Source organism: Talpa europaea (assembly GCF_964194135.1).
Source record: "Talpa europaea genome assembly, chromosome: 11".
Taxonomy (NCBI): Eukaryota; Metazoa; Chordata; class Mammalia; order Eulipotyphla; family Talpidae; genus Talpa; species Talpa europaea.
Window position 1 is genome coordinate 95,740,614 of NC_140078.1, and position 25,491 is coordinate 95,766,104.

General features: G+C 55.3%; 1 protein-coding gene across 1 annotated transcript; it reads left to right on the top strand.

Moving 5' to 3' along the window:
- Positions 1-6,154: 6,154 nt before the first annotated feature.
- Positions 6,155-24,079, top strand: MCM2 (minichromosome maintenance complex component 2; the record flags this gene model as incomplete). The annotated part of the gene is made up of 17 exons (XM_084247821.1): positions 6,155-6,401; positions 6,505-6,593; positions 7,065-7,306; positions 8,412-8,587; positions 9,560-9,820; positions 10,471-10,690; positions 10,993-11,200; positions 12,743-12,877; positions 13,206-13,397; positions 18,815-18,908; positions 19,758-20,008; positions 20,139-20,265; positions 20,810-20,922; positions 21,767-22,015; positions 22,986-23,168; positions 23,373-23,528; positions 23,952-24,079. 17 exons carry the CDS (start codon positions 6,155-6,157, stop codon positions 24,060-24,062), a joined length of 3,054 nt encoding a protein of 1,017 aa, XP_084103947.1. The 3' UTR covers positions 24,063-24,079.
- Positions 24,080-25,491: the final 1,412 nt, after the last annotated feature.

The window sequence follows — 25,491 nt, forward strand, 5'->3', positions numbered from 1 at the left end:
TGCAGGGTACAGAGCTCAGAGACAAAGCCACATGCAGGCCTGCGAGCCAGCTGTCGCCTCCAGAGCCCAGGCCCCGGTCAGTCACTTGCCAGGTGCCCCTACGCACCTCAGTTTCTCCACTCGCACATAGAGGGCCTGGGCTCCATCTGGAGCTGGAGCGGCAGACTTGAGTGTTGTTACCTTGTGGTCCTGACCCAGCGGGACATCTGGGGCTGAGGGTCTGCGTTTCAACACACTCCCAGCTGGTGCCACTGCTCTGTGGTCTGAGAACCACACTTGAGTTATGAGGCTGCCCAGACCAGACCAGAACTGCCTGTGTGTGTCACAGCTTGTAAAATAACTAAGCTGTCATAAAAAATAATGACAACGCTCACCTCCTGTGTGCAGACCCAGGGCTGAGTGCTTTACATGTTAGGGAACACACTTAGCACTCACAGCAGCCTCTAACAGAGGGACCATGAGTGACCCCAATATACAGAGGGGGAGGGGAAAGGCGCAGAGGGGGTGAGCCTCTCCTGGGCCACCATGGGTGAGCTCCTGGCCTTGGGGGCAGTTACTGGCAGTGACAGAGACCTTAATTGGGCGGCTCAGGCTCAGGACACTAGGTGGTGGGAAGCTGGCCAAGGGCAGCAGGAGGAGGGAGTGGGGCCCACACTAGAGGGAGGTGGACGGATTCTCAGGAGACGAGTTCTAGGGACGCAGAGTGCCCTGAGCAACCCCTGGCCTCTTGGGACTAAGAAAACTGGGACACACAGTTTCTTCCACCTGGGAGGGTGTTTCCTGACCTCATTAACATTCCAGAGGCTACCTTCCCCCCTACTGCATGGGCCTCCGCCTCTCTATGTCCCTCCCTCTGTGGGTGACCAGCCTGTGGGACAGCATGCCAGCTCAGGTTCTGCAGGCAGTGCCAGGCCTGCTGTGAACCCCTGGATAAAGGCCTTCCCCTCCTTGGAGACAGGCCTTTCCATCTTCCAGTTGCACAATGGGATGGACCAAACCTCACATAGATGGAAACCCCTGGATGAAAATCCCCTGGGGTAAATAATCCCTGGGCAGAAGAGAGAGACTACTTCTTCAATGCTGCTATAACACACCTCAGTGCCTACAACCTAAAAGGTTGTGGCACTTTTAAATCCTGAAACAAAGCAGGATGAGGAAGACTGCGTAGGACAGAGGCCCAGTCCTTTTGCAGGCTCTTCCCTGTATCTTTCAGTTTTAGGGGGCTGGGAGGTGGGACAATGTTCTAGTGAGGCCACTCCAGGAAACTGCCAGAAACCCAGACTGGAGCTCCCAGGAAGGAGAGCCCTGGACCCCTTTCCTTGGCCTTCAAGGCCCAAATTGATCTGACCCTTTACTCTGACTGTTCCCTTCCGCTCTCTAGCCCCTGGCCATCTCGCTCTCCAAGCTGCTATACTTCTGCCGTTCTCAGGACCTCTGTGCTGGCTCTTCTCCCAATGTGTTCTCATCATTCGGGTCACCTCCTCCAGGAAGCCCTCTGGAACTCTCTCATGGCTAGCCCACCCTGCATTTTCTTTCCACCACTGGGCCTCTTCTGAAGTGGCCCTAGCTGGGTAATGTTTGTATTAGTGGCTATCCACCCCAGGGTGCTCCTGACCCTACCCCAAAAATAAGACCTGCCACAATATAAGTTCTCAACAAAATGTTCTGATGTGAACAAATGAATCTCCAGTGTGGTGCAGCCAAGCCCTCTGGAGAGTGGGAGGGGATCCCTCGGCCTTCCCCCCTGCAAGCAGGAAGGCGAGTCACTCCCCACCCTCCTCCCCAGGGAAGCAGAGTCCTCCAACATAGGAGATGCCCCCAACAACAGTGAAACTACATGCGCTGCATCTCAGCACATGAACAGCACTGCCTGCCCTTTCAGGAATCTGAAGGCCCGGGCACAGCTGGAGGCAGGTCCTGTCCCCCTGCTGGGGCACAGGCCCAGATACAGGGGCTAGAGCTCTTCCTGCACACCACAGCCCCGCTCCAGCGCCACAGCTTCAGAGAAAGTAAGCCTGGTCGCAGTCCCAGTGGGTCCTGGTCCCCCCTTCTCTGGAGTCCTCATACCCCGGCCCTCACCCTCTGAAACATCCCCAAGTGTGTCCTCTGAGGCTGTGTTCTGAGCTGAAAGGGGTCACTCCGGAGGCAGGGGCAGTGCGCCCTGTCCAGCAATGGGGGTGCGGGTCCCACTCACAGGGGACCCTGGATGCACCAGGCTGGGGAGCGGGCGGGGGGGGGGGGCGGGGGTGCTCCCCGCCAGGCGCGCAGGCCCCTGGACATCCCCGGCGGGTCCCAGCCCGGGCAGAGGCGGCGCTTCCTCCAGGCCGAGCTGCGGCAGGAGCGGGCGGGTCCCCTCTTACCTGAGGGCCCCCTCTTACCTGAGGGCCCCCTCTTACCTGAGGGCCCCGGCGGCTCTCAGGCCCCGCCACCGCGGCCACCCACCCGCCGCGACGGCGACCGGCTGCGCCGCCCCGGCCCAGGCGCGGGACTCAGGCCTCCTGCGCCCCGGAGTGACCGCCCGAGCCCGGAAGGGCCGCGCCAGAGCCGCAGGCGGCCGGCTCCGCGGCGGCGGGGCGCAGGGGCCAGGCCGGGCGGGGGACGCCGTCAGCTCGCCGGGCCCCCGGCCCCCGGGACACCGGGCAGCGCTCAGGCAGCCGCGACCTGGAAGGCAGCGCGTCCTTTTCGTTCAGCCGAAAAACTGCTAAAACATCCACAGTCCCTACTTGCAGCACTCAGGCCCGCCCCCCGCCCCCACTAGCCTATAGGAATGGACTTCCATTGATAAGCGGGCGCCAGCTCCTTGAAAAGAGCCAATCAGACCTCCGAGAGCCCGGGCGGCGCGCTGATCTCTTAAAGAGACGCCGCGCCGGCGCTGCGCGGACGCGGGGAGCCGCGGCGTTTCTCACCCGGAAGGCGCCCGGGCCGAGGGTCCGAGCTGCGGGCGCCGCGCCGCTCCCGCCGGCTGTCAGCGGCCGCCGAGGCTCGGCTCGCTCCGGCCAGCCGCCGCCTCCGCCCGGGCCGATCCGCGGCCCGCCCTGCGGGGAGGAGCCTCTGCGGCCCGCCCCCTCGCGTGCCGCCGCCCCCGGCGTCCCGCCGCCGCGCGCCGGCCCGGCGACCTCCGGCCGCGGGCGAGGAGGAGGGGCGGGCGGCCGCCCGGGCGACGCGCCGGCCCGCGGGGCCCCGGCGGCTCCTGCGCGCCCTCGGGGTTCGGGCGCCCGTTTCACAGCCCCGCGGGGCGGTGGTCATTAGCCTCGTCTCAGCCCGGGAAGCCGCGGGCTGGAGGCCGAGCACCTGGCGCGAAGCCGCAGCACAGGAGGGGGGGCCTGGTCGGGGGCGCCCCAACCCTGCTGGCCCGGGACTGCGAGGATTCCTCGGGCCGCCCCTCGGGGAAGGCTCCACGGACCGGGCCCGCCCCCCGCTCCTGGCACCTCCGCCCGGCCCACTCCTGGCTCCCCTCGAGCCGTCCCTGCCGCCCCCGCCTGTGCCCGCCCGCCCGCCCGCCCGCCGGCGCCCCCTGCTCGGGCCGCGCCCGTGGCCCTTCATGTCACTCAAATCCCAGACCCTGCGGGTCCCAGAGTCTGTTCACAGCCCGGCTGGCTCCTGGGCGCGTGACCTTTTTTTGTTTATTTGATTTCTTCTCTTGGCTGCTTTTTGTCAACTAGAACCGCACGTAGGACTTTCCTCATTCTAGACTGTGGAGGACTGGCCTGCCAGGACAACCTCTGTTGAGATCTTTCTCTTCTCCTTAATACCAAATAGTCTGCCTCCCCGCCCCCCCAAGAAATTGTTTCTATTGAGTATGAAGGTTAAAAACATAATTAAATATAGTGAGATCTGACGATACAGGAAATATAAAGACCTGGAGATCTGTAATTCTCACTCTGCTGAAATAAGTTATGACTAACACCTTCATAAATAAACTTCCAGGATGATATTTTATGATTCACACAACTACGGTCTCTTTTGGATCTATTTCATAAGGTCTGTGTTCTAATGTAGCTAAATGCCAAACAAAAAGACCTCCATGAGAGAATAAAATGATGACTTTATGCACGCTCTTTTAAGTATCAGTATTTCTTACATTTTTATAAGACAGACTGACTTCATATTGATCTTTTTTTTAGCCCAATAGAAGTGGCATCATATATACTCCATGAACTTAGATAAAAATCTAACACTTGACACTAAATCTCAGTAAAGCTACTTTTCTTGGTAAAGCAGAAACTTAAAAAAGAGAAAAAGAAAAAGGATATTTCAAGGGATTTCAAGAGGCACTGGGACATTTTCAAGGTAATCCCTTGTATGTGTGACCTCTTCCTTCTTGACCCCTGCTAAAGGGTCTGTCCTTCGATTTCCTTAGGACTCCATCACTCTATCCAGGTTACACGCATTCATTTGCTTCCTAGACTGCAGCTTCCACCCACTAGAACAACTGTCATGAGGCCAGAATCACATTTGCCCTGTTCTCTGCAATGACCCACGGCTGATTTGATGCCTGTTAGAAATTGGAGACACCCACTTAACATAGTAGCCCCAAGATACACACCCCATGGTAACACATGGGGTAGGAAGGATTCTGGGCCTCTTCACCTGGCTTCTGTTCTAAAACAGAAGACGGTGAAGAAGTGAAAATCTGGTGACCATTTGGGACTTGGTTTCTCTGGGACTCTCCCGGCCTGGGGTGAGGATGCACAATTTCTGCATCAGACAGAGCAGCTGAGCTCCAGGCAAAGCCTGCCTGCACCAAGGGCTCTGGGAGTCAAGGTCAGCAACTAGAGTTTCTGCCAGGAAGTTGCATGCATCATCACCCCTGCCCAGCGACTTGCACCACTTCTAACCCCCAAGGGGCAGAAAGCTTCCCTCCTACCATCTGCTAGAAAGGAGAAGTAGACTATCTGGGGCCAGGCCATATGACCACGGGGTAGGGGGTTGCTTAGTCTCACAATGCACAATTCTGCATACTTTGAGTTTGGGGCCCCACATGTAGGTTTCTGTGGGACTTTATTCGTGGGATAACTGAAGGAGTCTATTTCTCCTTGAGGACAGAGGCAGTGGCATTTTTATCGCAGTGTCCCCCATAGCTCCTGGTCTCCTAAGCCACAATCCTGGAGTCATCCTGAATGCCTCCCTCTTGCTGCCATTTGTCCCCAAGGCCAATGTAAACTCCCTCTCAAGTATCTCTTGCATATTTCCAGTTCTCATCACCACTCCCGGCCCTTCCCTGGGGCCCATCCAGAGATGCCCGGTCACTGCACAAATCACCAGGTGAAGATCACCCAGCTCACCAAGGGCCTGCCCAGCCCATGCTGCTCATAACCAGAGGAAGCACCTCAGCAGCTCCTCCCACCTGTTTCAACTCAGTTTAACGAAGGAATTCTAAAACCCACACCGGCTCTGGGCGCCCCTACTCCAAAGCTTTCTGGCTCTCTTTGGCCCTTTGGATAAAGCTCATGCTCCCCAGGAAGACGTGGAGGCCTTCTGTCACCAGGCTCTGCCGCCCTGTCACTCCCTCCCCAGCAATCACAAGTTGCTTACCCTGAACTAGGCACTGACTGCGGATGCCCACCCTGTCCTCTCTATATCTTAGTTGTCGACATTCTTTCTCTCGGGAGGTGGCTCCCCGCATCTTTGCACCCCTCAATGAAGAGAACTACCAGAACACCAGATGAGGCCCCGGAGAGGCTCCGATGACGGGAGTGCCCGGCTGAGAGCTGCTGGGCGCTGCAGCGACCGTGCCCTCCTACTGACAGCACAAGGACCTCGGAAAACACGGCTGCGCGGCTCAGCCGCCCCGTCTGCACAGCGGCCGCCGCGAGACCAAGGCCGCGCAGCCGGCAGGCGGGGCTGGTCCTGCTCGCCCTCGGCGGCAGCTCGCGCTCCCCCGGCTCCGCCCGGGAGGACCGAGCCCGGCGGGGGACCAGCCCGGCCGGGTGGGCGGGGCGCCGGGTTTGTGGGCGGGGCGCCGGGTTTGTGGGCGGGGCGCCGGGGGTTGTGGGCGGGGCCGCGCCGCCTGGCCCGCCCCCCGCGCGCCGGCCGGACGCGGAGGACGTTGATGTCACGACGCCCAGCTCCTCCCGGCGCTTCCCGGGCTCGCCGGGTCACGTGAGCCAATTTTCGCGCGAAAACTGCCGGAGAAGCGGGGAGCAGCGCGCCGATGGCGGTGAGCGCGCGTGGGCCCGCCCGCGGGCTGGGGGTTGCGGGCGTGCGCGCGGGGTCCGGCGGCGGCCCCCGGGGCTGCCCCCCGCGCCGGCTCGGGGCGCAGGGGGCCCCCGCTGGCCCGCACGGCCGGGGGCGCGAGCGGCGGGGCGCGCGTTTCTCGTCCTCGGGCGGCGCGCATTGCTCGCCCTGCCCGGGCCGGCCCCGGATCGCCGCTTCGGGGGAGGCTGGGCCCCAGTGCGCCGGTTCGGAGCCGACTTCGCGTCTTTGCTCCGCTCTCGCCGGGCCTGCAAAGCCAGCGCGCTTCTGTCCCGCGCGTCCGCCGGTGAGCCGGCTCCCCGCGTGCAGCGCAGCCTCCACCAGGCACCGACCCCCGCGCGCATGCCCTGGGGGCGCGCTCTGTTCGCCTGGCGCTGGCTGTGCACGAGACAAACAAGGTCCCGCAGCTTCATACACTGACTGTCATTTTTTGGTTCCTTCTCTTGTCCTTGCTGTCCCTCCCACCCGTCCATAAGATCCAGATCTCTATGTTTTGGATTTGTGCTCATCTCCTGTGTGCCGGGCACAATGTGGGTGCTCAGATCTGTGGACATGCAAGCTTAAGGGGGGGGGGGGAGATGATAAATAGGTCAATTAACAAATGACCTGCCCTCGTTGATTTGTCGTGAGGAAAACACAGAGGGAGTGGAGTGTTTGCGGAAGCCACATTCCGGCGGGCCCCAGGAACTGGGAATCCACTGGCTCAGGAGAGCATTCCCTGAGGAGGGATCCTGCTGTCACATTCTTAGTCTGGAAAAGGGCTTGGATTGTTGGACGACAGGAACACTGAGGAAACCTTGTGGGCAGAGAGGGCCACCTTATGATAAAAAAGAAGCCATGCCGGCCCTCACCTCCTTGATCTCTTGCAGGAATCATCCGAGTCTTTCACCATGGCCTCCAGCCCTGCCTCTTCATTGAGGCGGCGGCGCAACAACGATCCTCTGACCTCCAGTCCTGGCCGTAGCTCCCGGCGCACTGATGCCCTCACCTCCAGCCCTGGCCGAGACCTTCCACCCTTTGAGGATGAGTCTGAGGGGCTGCTTGGCACAGAGGGACCTCTGGAGGAAGAGGAAGAGGATGGAGAGGAGCTTATTGGAGATGGCATGGAGAGGTATTTGCCTGCAAGGCTTTGCACTCCACAAGGTCTTGTTTTGCATCCTGGAGAAGTTGATAAGTCAGAGCAACCTTGCCTTTGAGTGCATCTTGGGCCAGGGTTTATTGGGAGACAGACAGGTCAACAGAACCACAGTATAGCTCCTTGTAAGTTGCTATATCTAACCTAGACTAGACCCTAAAAAGCCCTGGTTAAACCCCAACTCCATGAGGTGTGTACCCCAGGAGATACAAAGGGTCTCTTAATTTTGGATGGGGATGCACACTGGGAATGCCAGCAGGGAAAATAGCAAGTCAGCCACCCAGGCTTTTCTGCAACTTAAAGGAAAGTGGGTGGGTGGATGGGTGGGGTAATCTGATCAATCAAGACTCAGTTCACTCCAGCAAACATCTGTTGGGCCTAACTGGTACCAGACCCTGTGTTAGGTACTTTCACACTTCCTAGTGAACATTCACTAAAGGTTAAAGGTTGTTGCGGCTTCGTGCTAATATCCAGTGAGCAAGGTTAGACTTCTACTTCTTTCCCCCATATACAAACAGGATTTGGTAAGTTGTATGAGAGCCGGGAGCCTCACAGAGGTGATTCTGTTGTATTTGTCTTTATTCTGACTCAGGGGGCCCAAGGCTGTGTGTATGAGAGACCTGCACAGGCCACCACAACCCTCCCCATCAGTTTCCTGTTCCCAAGCAGGATGCCCCTCTGCCCTCTCCTGTCTCTACCATCCTCTGCTTCTCCTTTGCTCTGGAGAACCAGAAACTTCTGGATAGAGGTAGCTGAGAACTAGCTGGGCTCAACTGGACTTTGTTGTTGTGACTTTAAGGAAACTAACTCTCCTGAGCTATAATTCATATAATATAAAATCCACCCTTTCTAAGACTCCCCTTCAATAAATATTCTGAGCTGCGCAGCCATTGCCACAATCTTAGATTCAGAACGTTCCTGTCATCCCATCCACTGTGTCTAGACATACTGCTAATCTGTTGGAGACACCTTTGAGCCTCTTCTGTTTCCGGTCTGGAGACTCCAGGCTGGGACTCCCGAACCTTCTGGGGCAGGCCCAGTTCCAAGTGTGGTATTAACAAGGTCCATCTGGTGTTCTCAGGGACTACCGAGCCATCCCAGAGCTGGACGTCTATGAGGCGGAGGGACTGGCCCTAGACGACGAAGACGTAGAGGAGCTGACGGCCAGCCAGAGGGAGGCGGCCGAGCGGGCCATGCGGCAGCGAGACCGGGAGGCTGGCCGGGACCTGGGCCGTATGCGCCGTGGGCTCCTATACGGTAGGTTCAGAAGCTGCACCCCTAAGGGGCCTTCCTGGCTTTGATACAGGACGGCAAGGGGCACTAAAACTGGCCAAGGATACTGCTCAGATAGTTTACTGGTCACTGTCCGAGTTCTTCACCCGTGCGCACAATTATAAGGCTCATCGGGTACAGGGTGCAACAACAGTGGGATTTATTTAACAAACCAGGGGAAAAACAGAGTAACTGAGGCAAAAAATGGCCTTTACCTCACCTGAAACAGTGCCCAGTGTTTTCCATTCCTAAACAAAAGCAGTTAAAATGGTGTCTTCCCGCCACTGAGGACCACAGCTCCTCTCTCGAAGAATAGACCACATGTCCAAGAAGGCATCTTCCTGCATCTGCCGACCTGGAGCATGCTGCAGCCAGGCTCTAGGCCAGGTTCTGACTCAGGAAGGCAGCACGAGATGCCCCGGAGCTGCCAGGATACCCCAGCGCACCACCAGACAAGCCACACTCAAGACAGCAGCTTCCGCGGCCAGACAACCCAACGAACGGCCACACTCATGCAGCGCGGCGAGGTTCCCTGCTCTGGGTCTTCGCCTTCTTTGCCAGGCTGTAACGGCAGCAAAACCAGGAACCGTTTCAGTACAAGCCTCCGAACTTTTCCTGAGGTTGGCTGCTGAAGGCCTCCATCTTCAGAGGCCCACAGCAGCCTTCTGGAAGATTGGCCGGAATCCACTGACCCCCAAATGCTAAAGATCCAAAAACCTCGAATCCCAATGACTGAATCTGTGCCCCCTTCTACAGTCCCTTATGTTACTTATCAGTCGCCCCACCCCACGATGCATTATATTTTAGTATTTTTCCTGTGACGAGTCTCACCAGCAACCCCCTCCAGGGGGTTCAGCCACTGGTTACAGCTTCAGAGCCTTGGACAGCTGGGACGGACTGCCAGGGTAGGTAGAAGGCCTGGGAAGACTTCACTCAAAGGTGCCCCGTTACCCCCAGACAGCGACGAGGAGGACGAGGAACGCCCCTCCCGGAAGCGCCGCCAGGTGGAGCGGGCCACGGAGGATGGCGAGGAGGACGAGGAGATGATTGAGAGCATCGAGAACCTGGAGGACCTCAAGGGCCACTCCGTGCGGGAGTGGGTGAGCATGGCAGGCCCTCGGCTGGAGATCCACCACCGCTTCAAGAACTTCCTGCGCACCCACGTGGACAGTCACGGCCACAATGTCTTCAAGGAGCGCATCAGCGACATGTGCAAAGGTGGGCTTCTGCATGCCTGGCTCTTCACACCCATCCCCCAGACTCTTTCCCCCCCTCCAAAAAAAAAAACCCTGTTCACTTTGTCCCTTTAATGACATGTTAACTAGAGACATGAGCGGGGAGTATCAAGCCACTAACCCAGAGCCCAGCTGGAGCCAGAGCCAAAAGTGTCTGCATCAGGCCACCCCAGCAAACTGCAGGGACCATGTCTGGACTACAGGGGGTGGTTTTGGGTGGATTTTATGGAAAGATCTACATTACCACTTTGATTAGAAAGTAGCATAATTAATGTGACAGAAATTCTCTTCAAAGTGGCCCTGTAACCTCAGTTCCCCACAGTCCCCTCCACTTCCTTTTGTCTTCTGTTTGACACTATCTATTCATAAGTCTCCCTTCTGGCCTGGTTAGCATTTTGAGTTTGCAGCTCTCCCATAATAGGGACTCTGCATGTATTATTTAATCACCTCTAGTGACCTTGTACACGATGACATCCCCATTTTACAGATTGGGAAGTTGAGGCTCAGTACCTAAAGCACAGTAGACTTAGACGTGGGAGCTGGGCTTTCTGGCTTAAAGTAAGAGATGGGGTGGTATAGGCCTTGGCCTCCCTAGACCCCAGTCCAGTGCTTAGTTTCTCCTCTTTCCTCTAGAGAATCGAGAGAGCCTGGTGGTGAACTACGAGGACCTGGCAGCCAGGGAGCATGTCCTGGCTTACTTCCTCCCTGAAGCGCCAGCAGAACTGCTGCAGATCTTTGATGAGGCTGCCCTGGAGGTTGTGCTGGCCATGTACCCCAAGTATGACCGCATTGCCAGTCAAATCCATGTGCGCATCTCCCACCTGCCACTGGTGGAGGAGCTGCGCTCACTGAGGTAAGCTGAGAACAGCATGGGGACTGAGGGTCCAGATGCTCATCATCTTGTGGCTCAGACATCATTCGGGAGTTTGGAAAGGGCAGTAGTGGTGTGGGCAGGCCAGCAGCAATGGCCAAGGAAAGCCCTCACCCCATGAGTTTTGGCTCTTACAGGGTGCAGTCTGATGGATCTGTTGGCAACCAGGCCCCAGGTTATTGGGATCTCTAGATAGCACCTTCATGGGCAGCTCTGACCTCTCATGAAGGCGTGGGCCAGTGTAGGGGGCTCTGGGCCTCTGATACTTCCACTTGTCTTTGCAGGCAGCTGCACCTGAACCAACTGATCCGCACCAGCGGGGTGGTGACCAGCTGTACAGGCGTCCTGCCCCAGCTCAGCATGGTCAAGTACAACTGTAACAAGTGCAGCTTCGTGCTAGGGCCCTTCTGTCAGTCCCAGAACCAGGAAGTGAAGCCGGGCTCCTGCCCTGAGTGCCAGTCAGCCGGCCCCTTTGAAGTCAACATGGAGGAGGTGAGCTCACTCAGCACCTGCTGTTGGCTGACATTCTCTCATGGGGGGTTCCAAAGTACACAGGGTCCTCCCAGCCTCTTAGGCTAGTTGGGGGACCAGCATGGGCAGCGTGGGAAGGAAGATGAAATCATGTGTTGGCCATACCCTGGGCGAACCACAGCCATCTGTTCTACCTGTGTGGTTTGGCCTGCACAGTGATTTCAAGAATTCTAACCAATATTAAAAGCCAGATGTTTTGTTTCAAATGTCAGTTTATGGCATCTCTTGAAAAATGGAAAGATCTAGCAAGACTGAATTCTTCTTCCCTGGCTGCCCCCTGAGCAGGGCACCTGCTCTCCAGGCTATCGCTTACACGGGCCCTGCAGTGCATGTAGACTGCCTCTTGATATGTCTAGTGCATTGCTCTCTTGGGCCTTTTATTGGGGTCCCTGGGTTGTATCCACTTTAGACTCATATTCAGGCATCCCTGGGCCTTAACCCCTCAGGCACTGAACAGCCCACACATGCCTTTGTAATTGAACGACTTACTCGGTGAAGTGAGGGTCCTCACAATACCTTTGGTGGATGCCTAGACTCTCCACCCCCCTTTTTGGCTGCTACCTTTTCACCACTCTGCTTCTGAGAAATGCCCTAGCTGGAGCCACTTTACCAGAGGGAACATGTGGGAGGTTACACTAGTGGTAACCTAAAACTGACTGGTTTGAAAGCTCAAGTGTGCCTTGCCTGGGGGAGGAACACTGTGAGGCTAGACTGCAGCTGAGCCCCTGCCTTCCCCCAGCCCTCCCCCACCCTGTCCAGCCTGACCGCCTTCATAGCTTCTCCCTTCACAAAAGGGTCTTGCCCAGGAGCAGACGGGCAAGTTCTGTTTCTAAGGAATCAGACCGTATTTAGTGCGGGATGGATAGCTGTAGCTGAAATTTTTGGAGGACTTGGCCAGGCATCAGCCAGTGGGTGATGTTACTTACTCTCCATCACATCCATACGGCAGGTGCTGTTGTTGACCCATTTTGTCAGTGAGGTCACTGGCCCAAGAAGTGACCCAGAGGATTAGAACTTGGGCATTTTGATCCAGAATGTGGGCTTTTAGCTGCAATATTAACGCCTTTTTTTCTAGACAACTAGAGAAGTGACCGGTGAAGTTGTGCCGCGTGGCACTTGTTGTGACATTTGACAGTAGAGTCCACACTCGTGTGATTCGCTCCCCACTGTTGGGCACTGGTTTAAGTGCAGGCGTGTGTGACTTGATTTAGTCCCGCTGTGAGGTTGCACAGCAGGGCTAGCACCCCCATTCTGTAGAGAAGGATGTACTTGCTCAGAATCACACTAGGGCACGTTGTAGACGTCCAGAGGATAGAGGCAGGAGTGGGGCCTCCACTGACTGCTGGTCACAGTGGCCTTGGGTCCATTTCCTGGTCGGTGATGTAATACTCCCCACGCCCCCTCGTGGACTGTGGTCGCAGGCAGGGGACACTGATCAGTGATTGGAGGAGTGCAGCGCTTGCCATAGGGCGAGGCCTGTGACTGTCTGTCTGTCCCACGCAGACCATCTATCAGAACTACCAGCGCATCCGCATTCAGGAGAGTCCGGGCAAAGTGGCGGCCGGCCGGCTGCCCCGCTCCAAGGACGCCATCCTCCTCGCCGACCTGGTGGACAGCTGCAAGCCGGGAGATGAGATCGTAAGTGACCGGAGGGAGCCGCGTTGCCAAGGAAATTAGCAGGAACATTTGTGGTGGGAGCAGGTCGATGGTCGCCAGGGAGTCGGCTGAGATCTGTTCTGGAGTCCCTGGGTGAAGAGCTGGCCCTCGTGGCGGACCAGCCAGTTGGATGTTGGGGTTAGGAATAATTTAACGTCGCTTTGTGGAGTTACTTGTCTTGGTGTCTGTAGGTGACTGAGGTGGAGGGCGTGACATAGAGGAAACCGGGTGCAGCCAGCATGGAGGTGGGCCCAGCTCCCACCTCTAGCCCGCGTTGGCCCTGCTCACCTCTTGGTCCCTCCCTCCCCAGGAGCTGACCGGCATCTACCACAACAACTATGATGGCTCCCTCAACACCACCAATGGCTTTCCTGTTTTTGCCACCGTCATCTTGGCCAACCATGTGGCCAAGAAGGACAATAAGGTTGCGGTGGGGGAGCTGACCGATGAGGATGTGAAGATGATCATCAGTCTCTCCAAGGACCAGCAGATCGGCGAGAAGGCAGGTGGAAGTCAGGCCGGGAGCTATGAGCTTTGAGGCGGCTGCAGGCTTGCTGGGGGTGCTGTGGGTACCGGAGCCTGTGACCTAGACCTTGGGATGTCCCAGCTGCCTCCGCATTCAGTCTTGACTCCCTACTCTTGGAAACTGGGCTCCCTTATTTTCATTCCCAGCATTGGCTCATTAAACTTACCTTGAGGGGGAGACCTTGTGTTGCTGGGGGAAGCAGAGACGTGGCGCGGGGATTGGCCTCTCTGAAGGCTGAGAGTGTGTCATTGGTGCCTCCCAACTCCACCTGTTAAGAGGGGGTCGTGATGAGAATTAGGTAGGTCTACAGTTCCCCTCTCCACACCCTGTGGAGCCCAGCATCACTTATGCCACCCAGGCGTCACCAGCTGTCAGGTTCCTGCCAGCACTCATTTCTCTAGAACAAATAGAATGCTCGGTTTCTATTCATAAAGGTGCTCTGCTCTTTGTACTGCTCAGGCACCCCTGCTGTGAGGCCACTGAGTTTTCTTCTCAAGATCACAGTTCCCCCCTCTTCCTCTACCCCTACCTCCTAGCTGCTCTCGAATGCAGGGGGTGTCTGACTCCCGCCAACCTCTGCCATGCTCTTCCTAAAGAGCCCTAATTCAGTTGGGATCAATGGTTGTTTCTGGCTGGTTTGTTTAGTGATCCGGAGCCCACCCTTGCTGGTGTGTAACTCGGTGCGCGGGGCTCATTCACTCTCTCACCTCTGTCTGGGCCGCCTTTTTGAGTCTGCCGAGATTTAGGGTGTCCACAGGGGAGGCGGGTGTTTCTCCAGCCTCAGGAGGACATGACCTTCCCTTTCGCTAGTTACACGCTCAGACGTTCCAGGGTTGTGGTGAGCAGGTCGGGCATGGCTCTTGCCATCAGGTCCCTGATAATAAGCGAGAAGACAGAGAAGCAGACGTGAAACCAGTAACGGGGAAAGGAAGCTCTGACCATGGCTCGTTGCTTCCCCCTCTTCTACTCTGACCACCCCCAGGGCAGAGCTAATATGACAGGTGCTTTTATAGAATTTCACCAGCATCTGAGCTCATGTCTGGAGCAGCTGGGTCGCCCGTGTCTTATGCACACGTCAGCTCGTCTTCTGCCCTCTCACGTGGCGAAGGAGCAGTGTGCTTCGAGAACCCTCTCTTAGCCTGCACCCTCTTTCCCTCTGTGGCCATTTTTAGCCATTGGCCTCCCACTTGGCTGATCTAGCAGCCTGGGGGACCTGGTGTAGACAAACCATGCCTGGATTTTATGCCCTTGGCCTGGGCATTGCCCACCCTGCTGTGCCTCCTGCCTGCTGTTTCATCTGCCTGAGAGCCTCCGGCCCTTCTTGCTGTCTGGCGGACTTCCGTCTCTCAGGCTTCAGTTCACCTGTGGTGAACTCGTCGTGCTGGCTGCTCACTGTCACTTCTCTGGCTGAGATGACTCAGGGCTGGAGAGGACAATGCAAGGTCCTGCATCTCTGCGCGTGAGGCCTTTCTGGGCCCCGTAGGAAGTGAAGGCAGGAAGACACAGGGAGGCTTGGTCTGGACCTGCCTGAGACAAGGCCTCGTCTTTCAGTGTACTTTACGAGTGGATATTTTTACCAGTGACTTGAACAGCAATGTGGCAGGCACACCCGGAAACTTGGGGGACAAAGTGAAGGAATAGCCAGCAAGACCCAAAAATGATCGGGGTCCTATGAACTATATAATCAGAAGGCCGCGGGCCTCATCCAGCCAGCTGACAGGTCTGGGTTTGTTGGTACATGGTTTTGTTTTGTTTTTGTGTGTTCCTTTTGAATTTGTATCACTCTTTAGAAATAGGAGATTTCATGTAGCCTGGATGCCCAGGGCTTGACCTCGCGGGGATGCATCCGTACTGGGTCTGTCTCTAGTGACAGCTGATGCAGCTGAGTGGCGGCTGCCCTGGCACACCAGGTGTGCACCCTCCTGTGCCCCGTCCGCCTCTGCCCTGCTCTGTGCAGCCTGATGAGCTCGTTTGTGACCCTGCTTGCTTCTCGTGGGCGCTGGCTATGCTGGCTGAATACTCAAAGGGGCAAGGAGGAGAATTGAGCAGTCTGCAGCCAGGCTTCCTCGGCTTCCTCGACCTAATCCTTAGTGTGAGCAGATGCGCCACCCTCGAGAGTGAGGTAGGAGAGCCGGTGTTGTGTTGAGGTGAGTGCTGAGAAGTGCTCAGCAAGGAGCTGTTGTTTTCACAGGTTGCTACAAAAGTGAGAGTATTTGTACAAGAAATGGGTAGCAGCCCCTAGGGCAGTGGAGGCAAGAAGCATAAAGAACCCTCGGTAGGATGAAAACAGCTTCTGAGCCTGGCTCACCAGACACTTCTGTGCACTGTCTCCACTCACGGTAGCTGTGCAGTAGGTGTTTGTCTCCATCTAGGGGTGGGCTCCGAGGGGCGGTGGGGCGTGCATGCAGATTTAGAGGCGCTTTGGATTATGAGGGTTAAATGAAATAACTCAAGTGTTCTCCAGTTTGGATGTCGTGCCGTCCCCTGGCAGGTCTGGGTCTGATCTTACCCCTCTAAGCAGCCATTAAGTTGACCTGTTACTCTCACAGTCGCTGGGGCAGTGCAGGGGCGCAGTGTAGACATTAACATAGGACCCCTTGCCCTCCTGTCCTGCAGGGGAGCACCCCGGATAGGGGTTGCTCTGCAGGGGAGAAACTGAGTGGGGGTGCCTGCTGCTTTGGTCCTGGAGGGAGACATTACCTCATCCTGCCAGGGTGTTCGTTATAAAAATAGCCCCAAGATATCATCTGGATAAAGAGCATTCAGGGCCTGGCAGTCTTGGCAGACCCTCAAGATGTATGGGCAGTGCGGCTATCCACAGAGGACTCTTTGCCAGCGCAGATGCAGGTTTAACAAAAGGATCATTTTATATACTGAGCACTTAGTATCTGCTGGGCACTGACCAGGTAATTTTCAGATAATGACGACACCCCTCTAACAGAGTTGTTGTGTACCTGTTTAATCAGTGAGTAAACTGAGGCACAGGGGCTTAACCAAGTTCCCGTGGCCACATCCCTGTTTGTCAGCCACTTCCTCTTGGCAGTCAGGCGCTCTCTCCAGACACTGCGGTTTGGGAGGACGCATTTGTGGTGGATCAGGTTACTGCGCCCTCTGAGGGTGCCCCCACACGAGGCCTGCCCCAAGTTTTAGAACTTTCTATTACAGGAAATTTTAAACAATGGCTTTCTATGCATCTGTCATCCAGCTAGTCAGTCATTGCTGATCTCAGCTCCCGTATCTCCACCTCAGCCCCTTTAGGTTATTTTGCAGCAACTTCCAGACATAGCACTTTATAACTGCACCTGTCTGTGTTGCTGGGAGAAAAGGCCCCCTTTAGTGAGCCTCACCACGAGTAACTAGCCACCGTGCAGCATCACATACTCGGCGGTATTCCCATTTCCCTGGTTACCTTATTTTCTTTTTTAAAAACCATTTCTTTAGAGTCAGTATCCAATAAGGTCCACATGCCGTGATTGGCTGATCTGTCTCTAGAGCCTCATAATCTTTGGGTCTTCTTTTCATCTCTTTTTCTTGAATCTTTTTGTGGAAGAAATCCGGTCATTTTTTTCCCCCAGTTGAGGTGTTGCTGATTATGTCCTTGATGAATATATATTCCTCTGTCGCGGTGTCCTGTAAGTTGGCAGTCAGATCCATAGGCTTGATCGGACTCGGGTAGAATTCATTTTATGATTGGGTCGGGGCCACCTCAAGATGACTTGTGAGAGGTGAACTTCCTCGAGGTCCCCATCACGGATGCTGGTCTCTGAAGTCAGCAACCCGCGATGATCCTGAGCTAATCCTTCCACTCAGTGGAGTTTGCACAGTGCTGGCCCTCCAGTTCCGAGTCTTTGTTCATTCCTCACTGGCTCTTCCATAAAGAGAAACATCATTTATTCGTGACTCTTGGTATGTAGTGCTCCTATAGAAAAAAGCTCGACTGTTTCCCTTTATTCACCTGTTTTCAAAATGATAGTTCACATCCAGACGTGACCAGTGAGTGTCACTGCAAGCTAACGGACCTCAGCCTCACTGGGGTTCAGGCACTGTGGACCCATAAGACAGGTGGGCTGCTCTTGGGCGGTTCCTGCTCCATGCCTGGAATCAGCCATTTCTCTAAAAAGCCCTGTGGGAAGTGTTACTTCCTTTCCAGGGGAAATAGTATTTTGAGACAGGACCACTGTCAGCCATGCAGCTGGACTGCCTCTCCTGGGCTGGGTTTTGTAGGAAATTTTAGAACCAGCAAAAGTATACATGTGGTGGAAACTGGCCTCCATTCCTAACTTATTACATAAAGTGATGGCAGCAAGCCTTCCTGGCCCGGTGCCAGTGGTCCTGGCAGATCCTGTTCCAGAAGGTCACACAGCACTCCGGCCAGGGACCAGAGTAGCCATGCTCGGGATAAACTCTGAGCCTCCCCAGCTCCAGTTCCCAGAATGGGATTTCTCCCATCTTCATGCTCCCAGGGGACAGAGAGGGAGCAACTCTTCACCTGGCTGGTGGCAGCACAGGACAGCAAGTCTGGCCTCTGGGGGTGGCTCTCCCTCACTGAGGTCAGCGCTGATTATCTTCTATGTTCCCAGCCCCCTGCTCGGACCTGTAAGGGGGGCAGTGTGTGTACCCCTCTGATTCTGCAGAGCCCTCCACACAGAGGGCAGGGAGTTGGGAATTGTAAAACCACACCTGTGTTACATACAGGTAGAGGTGGAATCCTCTCCAACAGCAAGACACTTCTTTACTTCTTCATTCTTCAGCTTTATCTTTAAAATTTGCCTGGTCTCTCTCTCACACATAGAAGTGGAGAACGGTTTCAGTGACTCTCCAATTGAAATGCTTCCTGGTGCACCCATTTCCCGGAAGCTCCCGCCTTTACCTGTCGCAGCCCCCCAGGAGCCAGGCACTTACCAAAGGCCTCATTCAGAGCTCACGCATTCTGTGAATCAGATCGTGTTTTCTCTTTTTTTCCATTTGAGGAAATGGGCTTGAGAAGGCCTCAGCCAGCGTGAGGGGTGGTCCTGTGGTTATTGTCAAAGAGTCTGACCCTCCCACACGCACTGTCTCCTGGGCCTGCATCTTGCCCCCTTTCTGTTCTCATTCTGCACACGAGGATAGTCCTTACTGAGAGGACAAAACAAAGAGGTCGGACCAAAGTTTTGTTAAGCTCTGAAGTTTTATTACTCTCAGGAAGAGCCAGCTAATTACAGGGTCCACTGTCAAAGGGCAGGGCTTGATAGAGTCATAGCCGCCATGGAGGGGTGTGTTAGGGCTGGAGGTATCCCCATTCCGTGGGACTGGGGCACAGGTGACCTGCTGTGTGTATGTGTGTGGGGTGGGGGGTGACCCAGACTCAAGAGTGGAAGTTCTTGTTCCCATTTGCGCTCTCCCTTTTCTCTCAGATCTTTGCCAGTATTGCTCCTTCCATCTATGGTCACGAAGACATCAAGAGAGGCCTGGCGCTGGCACTGTTCGGAGGGGAGCCCAAAAACCCAGGTGAGCAGCACTGGCTCGCCCCGCCTCTCCTCTGCAGTGATTGCTGTGGGGCCAGCATACCGGTGTCAGACAAGGCGGGACCCCGTATTTAAAGCTGGGGTGTCTGGCTATAGAGAACCCATTCACAGATGGGTACAGAGCTTGCAGCCTGGCCCTGGGCGTCATGTGTCCAGGAGCTGGTGGCCCTGTCACCACTACTGCCCTCCTTGGTGATTTGAGCAAATTTGTCCTTTTGTTTTATTTTTGAAATGTTCTGTCTCTTAAAAAGTTAAGCTTGCCCATGGTAACAGGATATGGCTAAGTATTATGTCATATTCTTCATCATAAAAAGTCACCAAAGGCTAAAGTCACTGGTGATCGCCCTTTCTAGTCCTCTCTGTAGGGGGCCCCGCATCAGTCAGGGTGTCCACTCCCTGTCTGTCATCTTTCTTATAGCCGTGCACACTCATACAGAAAATGGGGTCCCATAGCGCACACGTTTCTGTTTACAAGCGTCCTGCACATGTGATGGTAACAAAGACTATGTGCAGCTTGCTGCTTCTCCCTCATGAGCGCGCCCAGCAGCATTTTGTGATAATGTGTCCAGAGCCAGTTCATTCTTGGCAGGCGCTGTATGGCGGTCCACACAGCCCAGCCTGTCCACACAGCGCAGGGTACTTAGCTGATCTGGTTGGAGAGTGTGAGTTAGCCCTACTTTTTTCATTTGTGAAGCACAGCTTCCTACTTGCTTCCTAGTATACCTGTTTCTCTGGGTTCTGTTCAAAGTGGAATTACTGGTCCTAGAGAGAGCGTTCCTTTGCCACGTGTAATAAGCAGGGGTCATCAGCTACCTGTTCCCTGCCCCTTCAGGCGGCAAGCACAAGGTGCGAGGCGACATCAACGTGCTCCTGTGTGGGGACCCGGGCACCGCCAAGTCCCAGTTCCTCAAGTATGTGGAGAAGGTGTCCAGCCGAGCCATCTTCACTACCGGGCAGGGGGCCTCAGCTGTGGGCCTCACTGCGTTTGTCCAGCGGCACCCCGTCAGCAGGGAATGGACCCTAGAGGCTGGGGCCCTGGTTCTGGCTGACAGAGGGGTGTGTCTCATCGATGAATTTGACAAGGTGGGTCCTGGGCCTGTAGGGGATAAGATTTGGGGTGTGTGGCTTCGCCTTCAGTGGAGCACTGGGGCCTCATCGAACAGACATCAGTGGGAAGAGACAGGCCGGAAGTGGGCATCTGAATCTCTTGCAGATGAACGACCAGGACAGAACCAGCATCCACGAGGCCATGGAGCAGCAGAGCATCTCCATCTCGAAGGCCGGTATCGTCACCTCCCTGCAGGCTCGCTGCACCGTCATTGCCGCAGCCAACCCCATAGGTACAGTGGGCACCACCACTGGCTGAGGGGGAACAAAGCCAGAGACCTGACTCCGGGGTCAGGAGCCCCCAGCGCCCACTGATCTTGTCACAGACCTGAGGAGGGAATTGAAACCCAGAAAGTGCTCCTCTCTGTGCTTCCTGCCAGAAGAGGGGAATAGGAGCAGGACTCAGGGTGGTTTTTGTTGAGCTATATTCTCAGAGCCACCTTGGCTGTTCTCAGAGGACAGAAGAACTGAGTGCATCGTCCAGGTTAGATGTTAGGTGGTGGTTAGAGAACACACTGGTGCTCCGGCCTGTCTTGTTCCTGGTGTTTCTCCTCGGGAGACAGTTAAGCTTTCCAGCTCAACGCCATCCAGGCAGTTGCAGAGGGAAGCCCTTTTCTGTGTCTTGTCCAGAATGCCTGAGAGACAGCAGGCGCTGAGCCCCCATCCCCTTGCGAGTCTCCTTCCCCTTACTGAAATGATGTGGGGTAGGAGCCGCCTATAGCTAAGACAGGACCAGTAGATCTGAGTCTTGATGGAGAGGTACCTTTGTGTTAACAGGAGGCCGCTATGACCCTTCACTGACTTTCTCAGAAAACGTGGACCTCACAGAGCCCATCATTTCCCGCTTCGATGTCCTGTGCGTGGTGAGGGACACAGTGGACCCCGTCCAGGTACAGCCACACACCCTGGCGTCTGGAGCAAGACTTGGCCATGGTGCACCAGGCACTGGCAAGGGGTGCTACAGTGACCAGATTCGTCCTAGATTTCTCTTTCCTGTGCCAGCCCCTCACCCAGCATAACATCTGCTTCCAAGTCCTGTTAGGCCTGTCGCCTGAGTCCACATCCCGTTGCTTCTTACTGCAGCCTGAGTCTCGGCCCCTCTTGTTCTGACCTAAAGTGCTGCTGTGTCACTGATGGGTCTCCTGGCCTCCCCTCATGCCCACTTTGTCCTTCTGCAGTTAGAAGCCAGCCCGTCTTTTGAAAACCTAAATCATAAATCACATCGTGCCCCTCCTTAAAACTTGCTTGCAGCTTCCTCCCGTCCCAGCATAAACTCCACCGTCCTGCCCAGGACAGCCATCCTCGGGATGGGTTCTGTGCCCATCCTCCACCCTTCCACATTGCCCTCCTCTGAGGTGCCAGGCCTCTGGCTGTACACTTGGTCTTTTCTCTTCCCAGAAGGCTCTTCTAGATTGTCAAGTGATGGAAGCGCTCTGGCACCTTGGCTGCAGGAGTCTCCAGGGGCCTTGAGCTTGTTGCCCTATTTTCTCTTTATAGTACCTGTAATTTTTGTAGTTAATTTTAAAAAGTGTTGTCTGCTCTCCTCTCACTAGGAGGTGAGCTCCGCCAGGGCTCAGCCATTTGTGCTGGCACTGGGAGCTGCCCAGCGTGCAGAGGTACAGGGTGCCTGTTACTGGGAGGACATTGCTCCCAGCACTTAACAGCTTACACTGACGTCCAGCCAGGTCACAAGCACGACTCACCCCGTGACCTGTTCTCTCCCGTCTGTCTTAGGATGAGATGCTGGCCCGATTTGTGGTCGGCAGCCACGTCAGACACCACCCCAGCAACAGGGAAGAGGGGCTGGGCAGCGGCGATGCCCCGGTGCCGGCCATGCCCAACACATACGGCGTGGAGCCCCTGCCTCAGGAGGTCCTGAAGAAGTACATCATCTATGCCAAGGAGAAGGTCCACCCGAAGCTCAACCAGATGGACCAGGACAAAGTGGCCAAGATGTATAGTGACCTGAGGAAAGAGTCCCTGGTGAGGGTCGTGTGCAGATGGGGAAGCTCACAGAAGCAGAGGGTCATCCAAACAGTGGGGGAGCTGGAGGGCCTTACCTGAGCCACACCCCCTAAATGTGTGTGCTGCTGGCTCTCTGGGTAGGACCTGGGTCTTCTGATGATTGGCCACTGATTGATTAAACTCCATGTTGACTTTTACATGTGACTTTTATCTCACCCAGATGAGCACGTGGTCTGTACTGGTTTTGGTTTCGTTTCTCTCATAAAAGACCGAGAATTTAAAGGCAGCTTGCAAACAGAACACAGAATTTTTGTAGATTGGCCTGGTTTGCCCACTGCTATCTAGATACCTACTTTTTTTTTTTTTTTTAAGATTTACTTATTTATTTATACAAGCACTGGGGTACAGGCCAGATGTGCGGGAGGGTGAGAAGATTCACCAGAGACAGAGCAGGGAGCAGAACAGGCAGACTGACGAAATACACTGCTGAGGGGAGCAGCGGGCGAGACAGGAGAGGTCTGCTGCGCCATGTGGGACCTTCGCCAGCCGGCCAGGATCAAACCCCCACTGCAGAGACTGCGGACAGCTTCACAGCACGGCGCTCAACTGCGTGCGCCACCAGGGGAGGCCCTAGATAACTACTTTTATTTATTTATTTTTTACTTTTTAACTTGCTCAAGTCTTTCACAACATTTAACTTAGTTTTCATAGAAACCAAGTGCAGCTTTATTTTCGCACCTCCATGGCACTGGAACCTGCAGTGCTGGAACATGAAAGTGGCGAAAGCAGCTGCTGCAGAGCTCATGGACTCGGGGGGGCACACCGCAAGCTGGTGTGGCAGCCAGAGTGTGCGCTCACCTGGTGGCTCAGGCAGGCCCCTTGCCCTGCAGGACTGTTAGACGAGCATCCAGGCCACTGGTGGGGTCACTTCTCCATTTCCCTGCTCTCTGTCCTGTCTGACAAGATCTGACACCATCTACCTCTCCAGGCCACGGGCAGCATCCCCATCACAGTGCGGCACATCGAGTCCATGATCCGCATGGCAGAGGCTCATGCGCGCATCCACCTGCGGGACTACGTGATCGAGGATGACGTCAACATGGCCATCCGGGTGATGCTGGAGAGCTTCATTGACACGCAGAAGTTCAGTGTCATGCGCAGCATGCGGAAGGTAGGTGGAGCTGAGGCCCGGCAGCACTGCTCTGCACATGGCCCTGGGTATTGCCATCCTCCCCTGGCTGCTGTGTGTCCCTGAGCTGGCAGCTCTGGCAGGTGGAGAAGGGAGTGGGTAGAAGGGGCACTGGTTGTCCTGTAGGTGCTTTGAGGTTCCTGCTCGGGAGCCATGTCGACTGACTTTGGTTTTTCTGCCCTGCAGACCTTTTCCCGCTACCTTTCCTTCCGGCGTGATAACAACGAGTTGTTGCTCTTCATACTGAAGCAGCTAGTGGCAGAGCAGGTGACGTATCAACGGAACCGCTTTGGGGCCCAGCAGGACACAATTGAAGTGCCCGAGAAGGACTTGGTGGACAAGGTAGGGGCTCTAGGGGAGAATGCTTGCTGCCTGGGGTTCACCTTTGGGCGGAAAAGTCCTTTCTCCGTAATTAACTGGGCAGGTCTGGAGCGACAGCCATTTGTTGAGCGAGTGTAATGCGCTGAGCACCTTTCTGTGCTCTTAGAATCTTGACAGCAGTCAAAGGAGGAGTGCTTTGTTGTAGCATCCCACCCCTATAGAGGGCAGCCAGGTAGCTTGTCCAAGTTTACAGTTGACTAGAACTGGTGGAGCTAAGATTCCAAGCTCTAAGACTTCAGGTCCAGACCCAGACCCTGATTCAGGTGCTGCCTCCACCCCCTCCTGCGGAGGGCAGCCCATCCTGCCTGTAATGGACAGACCTTAGACTCACACCAGAACCTTCAACTCTCACGGCTCACCTGATTTCACCTGACCTCCTTGCAGGCTCGTCAGATCAACATCCACAACCTCTCCGCCTTTTACGACAGCGAGCTCTTTAGGATGAACAAGTTCAGCCATGACCTGAAGCGGAAAATGATCCTGCAGCAGTTCTGAGCACCCACAGCTGCTGTGCCTCTGGCCGGGACCCGGGCGGTGCTCACTTTGCTCAGACAGGAGCCCAGACCCAGAGCACCTGGGCATGGTGTGGCCCAGCTGCTGTGGACCTCCTGGCTGCCCCACACTTCCTGGGCTCAGGCTCGGACTGAGAATGATGGTATTTATTTCCTTGGCTCCTCTTTCTGCTTTTTGACATCTTAGGTGAACATACTTTGTCAACATTTTTTAAGAACCACTCGGCAGCCTACCCACTGCCCACAGGAGCCTTGTCTCCATTCAGTGCCTTGGATGGGAGTCACTTGTGTTCAGGAACCTGCAGTCTGTTGGGGGACTGAGTGGATTCAGGGTGTTATAAGAACTGTTGCCCTCTTGGTATAAGGTCCAAGTCCCGGTTGCTTCTGCCTCCTTTGCCAGAGAGCAAGTTCACGGTAATGGTAGGGTTCTTCTGAGCTCTGTCCTAAGGTTTCCTTAGGCTTCTGTGGGCAGAAGTGAGCACACAGCCCCCCACCCCCCACACACACCCTCTGGAATAGCGGGCCTGGCTGGCTTCCACCTGCAGGGACGCAGGTAGGGAGGGTTGACATGATGGTGAGGACTGGCCCCTGACCAGGAGTTCTGCTCGCCATCACCCTGTCTTCTCCTGCCTGACCATTTCCCTGTTCTCTTGTGTGTACATTGAGTTTTTGTTTCTGTGGTTTTAACGTTTAATAAAATTGAATAAAATCTAAATATTGGTGTTTGTTGGTCTCAGCGCTGTCTCAATGTTATAACACAGGCTCTCCAGGGCTTCCCTGAAGGCCCACTCCCTCTTCCTCCTTTGGTTTTCTGTAGGAAGTAGATCAGGGTAGACGGGCTGTTTTGATTGAAAGTGGAGAAAGCCAAACAGGTATGGTTTGCTCTTGAATTCATTTGGTCTCCACCCGATCCAACTGCCCCAGGGATGGATGGACACCTGTAATTCCTAGTGTTTTTTTACCTGAGATCTGGTAGAATTGTCTCACTGCATCTTCTCTTGCCCATGGTTTCCTTCTGGAATCATCCAGTGATTTTTTTCATGTGAAAGCTCTGCAGATATTTGAAACCAGTAATTCTGATTCTCATTTAACTTTTCTTCCACAAATCCTTGTGAGCCTAATAAATTGCAGGCACTGACAGAAAAATCAGATGTTGTCTCCTGTTGGGGAGAGGGGGAGAGTTAGACACCAGTTTAGGGAAAGAGTTATGAGGACAATCACTTATGCAGCTGAGTTGGGAGTGGCCTTAATGAGGGGCCTTGTGAAGGTGAGCTCTTCACAAAGAGGGGTAAGGAAGCAGCTGCAAAGAAAGTGAGTGGGCGTAACAGAACTGGGTCTAGGGTTGAGGGCATAGGCAGGTGGAAGGCAGACTTGCAGAGAGCAGGCTGGAAGACTGTTCTACATCCAACATT